At 39.4% G+C, this 7,161-nt stretch overlaps 1 protein-coding gene across 1 annotated transcript; it reads left to right on the forward strand.

Annotated features, from left to right (window-relative positions):
• Positions 1-888: 888 nt before the first annotated feature.
• On the forward strand, positions 889-7,041 carry LOC106819781 (the record flags this gene model as incomplete). Its single annotated transcript, XM_014824366.1, has 13 exons — positions 889-1,109; positions 2,378-2,521; positions 2,909-3,058; positions 3,280-3,342; positions 3,463-3,528; positions 3,777-3,866; positions 4,057-4,149; positions 4,424-4,718; positions 5,093-5,375; positions 5,522-5,758; positions 5,967-6,043; positions 6,277-6,381; positions 6,821-7,041. Coding segments are annotated over exons 2-13 (1,751 nt in total), but the record flags the coding sequence as incomplete, so codon positions are not given.
• Positions 7,042-7,161: the final 120 nt, after the last annotated feature.

Here is a 7,161-nt window from a genome sequence, read left to right on the forward strand (position 1 = left end):
CGCCTACTCGCACCTACTAGTACTACTACTAAAACTTCCTGCCCTCCCTCCCCCTCCCTTTCCTCCCTAGCTGTACACACTGCGCTCCTTCGCTACCCTGTACCAGGAACTACGAGAGTACTGACGATTTCCACTGATAGACGCCGAAAGCCGATAGACCGCGTAGCGCCATCTGGCGGTGGCGTTTGCCAAGTTAGGTTTCCGACGCTAAACGCTAATGTTTACCTTATTATAACTATATCATCATAATTTATATATCATGATCATATGACATATTATTCATTTGATTATCATCATATAATCATATAATTATATATGATTATATTATAGAGATCAGTGAATTCTTCGGGCTATATCCTGAGTGGTGGGAAGGGGGCGCTGCATGCAGTTTGCGATAGTGGTGGGTAAAATGGTCGCCATTTTAATTTTTCGAGAAGTAAAAATATCTTGTTGGTAGATATAGTTCAACTCAAAGGATTGTTAAAGGAGAACTATAGATGAGTTTGCTGTAAGTATGATCGGTATGTTTAATTTGAAACATTAGATTGGTATTTCACTAATATTATAGTAAAAGATATGAGTGCGAATACTCGATAGCTCAATAATAAAGCCGCACAATGCGCACCAAAACGCTAATTTCTACAGTACTAGACTAGCAAATACTTTCGTGGCATGCATAATCACACTACCTTATGACAAAATAAACTCTGGTTCCTCCCTTTGACTGCGCGTTCCCAACAAGAAGAGGTGCGAAATCAGGTAATCAGGCGCCAACGCTAACTTGTTTCCAAACAACAAAATCGACTTGGTTCGTGACGTCACATGTTGCTACAGGGTGTGTGAGTAAGGAATTGTTTGTCCCCGGTAAACTGTTTGCATAGTGGCGGCAGTCGTAATGGAGGACGCGGAAAGGTGGTTGTGCAAACGAAACGAGCCAAACGTAGAAGTGCATTCACTGATTCGGAAAAGAAAAGAAAACGGCAACGTTTCCAAAAGTTGTATCAGGCATCAAGAGTAAATATTCATGAAGAATTCGAGAGATGGTCAGCAGCAAAGAAGGCTCTTGATGTGCAGTCAGATGTTGAAGTAGCGAAACACCTGTTGGACATGTAAGTTTGTGATTGAATAGGCCAATAAGAACCCTGGCTATATGTTTCGAAACTAAATGCTGTACGTGTTTATGTGTACTATGCCTATACTTGTTAGTAATACTAATAGTAGTTTAGGTAATGTCTATAACATCATTACATGTGCGGTTTAGATAGTTTCAGATAGCCTTCGTTAGGTAGATTGCAGCAGCTTTTTGTATCACTATCCGCTTAGATTCATGATCTGAATATATTTAGCTGGGCTTAGACTAATGACGCATTCCTAGCCCAAGCCAGCTCTCTCGCGTACAGTTACCGCAGGCGAACTGTACGCGGCATGCGGCAACGGTACTAGAGCTAAGCCCAACCCGTCTCTATACCGTTGCACGTATATATGTAGGATAGTAGTAGCCCGACCAGGCTGTGCGAGCGATTGTCTATATTGTCTTCTAACCGTTTCTTGGGGCTAGGATAGTAGCAACGTAATTGAGGCTCCTGATGGCTACGTACCCAAATCTCAGAAAATTTCTGGCCTTTTTCTTATTTCTTATGAAATATGTCTATTTCTTACTAAATTTTGTAAGTTATATAGTACCATATACAGTACCAAAGCCTAAAAATGTTACAGCCCTATATTTATGAGATCTTATAGTACTGTTATGACTTTTCTCATATCATTCACTCATTGCTTTCAATGTAGTAAGCTTGTGAGTATAGATACGTCGAGACGAGATCCAGTCCATGCTGGATGGCAGTGTGTGAAAATGGTGAACCAAGAGATCAAAAATCCATTTAAAATCAATGTAAAATTAATTCACGCTAAACGCTAAATAAAATATAACGGTTCACGGTAAATAAACAGATGCTTTCACGATAACTCTAATTTCTATCACGAGTCACTTCAATCAAAATATCACGTCGGATGCTAAAATGAAATCGATTTTCGCGCTAACGTTAAAAAATACGACCATTTCACAGACTCACACTAAATCCAATCGGGACCATCTTACTTGTGGCTAATGTATTGCGATAAAAGTATATGCGTAGTAGCCGAATTTTGCTTGAATGCTGCAAACAATGTAATTAGCAAGTTGACTAGACATGCATGTATAGGCTCATGTTTGTGTAAATTACTGTTATGTGACCTATTTGCATTTTCATGCTCTAGTCTGCAGAGTTGACAATATATACGTATAAATTGTATCGTGTACTACTAAAAAAGTAGGGTCCATCTCTACATAAGTTTTTATATTTGGAGTAATATTATGTGTTGTTTATCAAATGTTCAGATTCTACGAACAACAGTCAGCTGTTGGCGTTGCGTCAACAAGCTCTGTTCAAGCAGCACTGACTTTGACACCCATGGGTGCCGGACAGTTGGGGCGGTTTCCTGCTGCGACCACTGCACATGTATCATCAATAGGCAAAGAAAGGTATCACATATTATAAATAAGAATAAATGTAATAAGTTAACAATGTTATTGGTTTGCTAAGTCGGTTGTCAGAGCGAGTAATATTATCCATTGTTTGTCAAATGTTACTTGTGGCTAATGTATTCCGATAAAAGTATATGCGTAGTAGCCGAATTATGCTTGAATGTTGCAAACAATGTAATTAGCAAGTTGACTAGACATGCATGTATAGGCTCATGTTTGTGTAAATTACTGTTGTGTGACCTATTTGCATTGTAATGCTCTAGTCTGCAAAGTTGACAATATTTACGTATAAATTGCATCGTGTACTACTAAAACAGTAGGGGCCATCTCTACAGCAGTTTTTATATTTGGAGTAATATTATGCGTTGTTTATCAAATGTTCAGATTCTACGAACAACAGTCAGCTGTTGGCGTTGCGTCAACAAGCTCTGTTCAAGCAGCACTGACTTCGACACCCATGGGTGCCGGACATTTGGGGCGGTTTCCTGCTGCGACCACTGCACTCTCGGATGTATCATCAATAGGCAAAGAAAGGTATCACATATTATAAATAATAATAAATGTAATAAGTTAACAATGTTATTGGTTTGCTAAGTCGGTTGTCAGAGCGAGTAATATTATCCATTGTTTGTCAAATGTAGTGGCTTAATATAACTATTTAGAACTTACACAGTAGATCATTGCTGCCTTTATTACTTGAACTGCATACATATGTATACCGAATTTTGAACCAGTTGCTGTTTTTCTTATCACAGCAGTGAGAGAACCATTTCTGGCATAGAGGCTGTACAAGAAAGTGCTAGTGAAGCTGAAAGAAGGTGAGTAACAAACACGTTTTTTGAGACAGGTTTTGAATTGCATGTAAATAACAGAACCTATTTTGTACATTCTCATTGATTCGGCTCAAACTAACTAAATTTTTACTTCACAAATAACAGCAGTGAGCAAACAGTATCAGCAGCAGAGAGCATACTGGAGACTGCTATCAAGGGTGGTGTGGCAAGGTTTGTAACCAAAGCGAGCCCTTTTAGTAACAAATTTGTATTCACAACTATGTCTTGCAGCTGGTTGGAAGCTTCATGAAATGCGTGCGTAATAAAATTTGTTTGTTTTGAAGCATGATTACGGCAATTGTACACAAGTTAAAATTAATACAGTTTTGTTAGTATGTTGTTCACATAATTTTTTGATGACAGCCTACTGCAGTTTCAAATGACAACAGCGCTATATGCCATTATCCCGTGTTTTCCAGTCGGCAGCCATCGGACGTGCCTCATACCACAAAGAGTGGCAGAGTCGTGGCACCTAAAATGCTGTCATCGTCATTTGCAGATCCGTTTAAGTAAGTTTATCACTTCATTTCATTGTTCAAGCTTTTTGTTATAGAGACCCGCAGAGCGATGGTAATACTAAAAATAGCAAGCTGAGAACAGATTGTTTCATTTATAATTCAAAATTGTTCATTGGAAGTAGGCAATGCTGCTTCCGTGTTTATGCTTTTTGTTATGTTATGTTCTCTTCTTTTCTTCCAGTGTTTCGATAGAAATATCTCAGGTGTCGGAGAGTGATAACGACGACCTATACGACTCGGACTATGAGCCAAGCTTTACGGTGACAGCTGTACTGTAAGTTTCCTCTGCATAACTATGTTTGTAAAAAACATTTTTCATTTTTATCGAAACTTTTATACTAATGTGTTCTAGTATCTAGTATTCTATACTAACACTATTCTTCTGAGCAAAGCACGCTATAGCATTGCGTGTGTGTTTTCACTAGCACTTGGACTCTTCGTGTGGAATGTCGATGTGAACGTTGCTAATAAAAATAATTCAATAACATTGGACACCAGATTACCGCCTTACATTGTAATGTTGTTAAAAAAGTTTACTCGTATTTCAGACCAGATGAAGTAATAACAGCAACTGCAGAAGTGCCTTTTGAAGAAATGGAGTTTGGCATGGAGGTGCCGGATGATGATGTCGGGGAGGATGACACAACAGAAGAGGTTGGGCCGGCTATCGATCGGGTGAAAACGGAGGATGACTGTACAAGAATAACAGATGACATTGTCTGCCTGTCATTCTTGAAACAGATAAAGACACTGGCGAACACCCATGTTACGCAGTGTACGCATTGTTCCAGCCCTGTGGCAATTGAGGAGAAATTCGTGGGATCAGCGTTGTATCTGAAATGGGTAAGGATTCTCACGCATTTGTTCACATTCAAGATGTATATACTTTTAATGCAGTTTTCCTTTCGACATTTTCGCTGACAGACAATTACGGCAGGCAAGTCGGCAAATTGTACATGAATGCTCTTATGCCCATGTGGGCATCGCTGACCACTTCTTTAACCTTCAAACCGTCAGTTACGAGTTCCCCCATGGCGTCGCTAAAACCCTTCTTTTCCATATTGTTGGAATTTCTGTCCATCGCATGTTGACCAAATTTCCTGTACAAATAATATTTATTGCCAAACCCTGATTATATATATAGTGCTACAACACTAGTCAGTACACATTTAAGCATCATACGTTGTAACTTATGCTGTACATGTGTTTCATTGCAGATCTGCAAGAACAAGCACCTTGTGCACGAATGGTGTTCACAGCCACTGTTAAATAAACGCTTGCACAGCATAGACTTCCTGATTGCTGCGTCCATTCTGACGTCAGGCAACAATTTTCACAAGATGGCTCTATGGGCGGAGCACTTAAGACTGAAGTTTGTGTCGGAAGCCACGTTCCACAACATTCAAAGATGCTACCTGGTGCCAACAATAGAGAACTTCTGGAGTGACCACCAGAAAGAAGTAGTAGCAGAGATGAAAGACAAGGAGCTTGTTGTACTAGGTATGTGCTACTCACTGATATTGTATTTAAATTGTCATAAATGTTGACTCAGAATACTAGAGACCCACTACTCGTCCATTACTGCCAATTTCAACTTCAGCTGGTTTTAGCTTATTCATAATAAGTAAAAAAATGTATATATGCAGGCGATGGACGAATGGACTCTCCAGGTTATTCTGCCCAGTACTGCAGCTACACTATCATGGAGAGTGAGTCTAAAAAAATACTAACTCTTAAAACACTGGACAAACGAGTGACTGACAGAAAGTCTACGAATATGGAGAAGAAGGGATTTAGCGACGCCCTGGGTGAAGTAATGGCCAAAGGTTTGAAGGTGAAAGAAGTTGTCACAGATGCGCACATGGCAATAGGAGCATTCATGAGTAAGTTTCCCATAGGATTCCTTAACGTTCATTACAGATGTCCTTAGATAAACTGCTATATGAGATGATTGCATTTAAATAACTTAGTAAGAAATGCAAAGTAATTTTAGCCGGTCATTTCTCATGTAATATGTATAAATACACATAAAGAAAATTAAGGATGTAGCTTGTTTTTGTAGTATTATTTTCTGTCTGTAATCTTTCATAGGGACTCAGTATCCTGACGTGAAGCACTCAAACGATGTGTGGCATGTTGCAAAAAATTTGGGGAAGAAGATCATTTCGGTATGTATTCCGAAATACTTCCCAAGTGTCACTAAACTTTACACGCAGTTGTAATTTAAACCTAAATTTCATTACAATGGCAAATAACAATTGCATCTCATTTGTAGTGCATTAAAAACAGCTTCGATGTAATTACTCAAGTAGAATGGATAACTGTTTTGTTACATTTTCTTTTGTGATTGAATGAGTTACATCATACTATGGAGAACATTATATTTGTTTGTGAATTTCAGGCAGGACAACAGAAAGGATGCGAATCCCTGCAGAAATGGGCTAGAGACATCATCAACCATTTCTGGTTTACGTGTCAAAAAGCGCAGACGTATGCCGAGTTCCTGGTAAGTTGTCTTAAAGTTACCTAGACACAGTTTTGAATTGAATGGTGCTTATTGTTATAGGGCTGAAGTGTCTGGTACATGCAAGGGCAAACTATGGTTCGTGGGCCGGATGCGACCCGTGAGGTACTTTAATCAGGCCATCGACACTTTATCGGATCAACAATATGTTGTCTAAATCGAAGCGTTTCTAAAATTTTGAAACGGTAGTGTACAGTACTTGCCTGTGTGTTACAAATGTTACGCAATCTTCTTCATGTCTATGGTTTCCCTGCAAATCGGTGCAAATGAATGATTTTCATGTTTCATATCAATTTTGCAATGGTTGGCCCCCGGCTTACTTTCTTCCGTTCAATGAGACCCATGGGACAAAAAGATTGTCCACCCCTGGTCTAGTATCATGCTAGAATACGTTTCAGTTATGCCGAATTTATGATTGCAGAACATATGGAGAAGCGTACTTAACCATGTCGTTAATGAGCACCACTGGATTCTGCCCCATGGGCGAGGAACAAACAAGTGCCTGCATGGTCCACTGAATGACGATGAGCGGGACAAACCGTGGCTGGACAGAAAGGCAGACTCCGAAGCGTTGGCAACCCTTGCCAAGATCGTTCTTGACAAACGGTTCCTCAACAGAGTCGGCTACGTGCTGAATTTTAGGTAACGTGTTTGCTTGTGATTGCTTGTAAATTGTGAAAAATTTTAGTTTATAAATTATCATTACGATATACAGATGGCAATAGTTTCTATAATGTACGTCGATGGTTGCTCAATTACAAC

The sequence above is a fragment of the Priapulus caudatus genome, unplaced genomic scaffold (genome assembly GCF_000485595.1).
Source record: "Priapulus caudatus unplaced genomic scaffold, Priapulus_caudatus-5.0.1 Scaffold4439, whole genome shotgun sequence".
Lineage (NCBI taxonomy): Eukaryota > Metazoa > Priapulida > Priapulimorpha > Priapulimorphida > Priapulidae > Priapulus > Priapulus caudatus.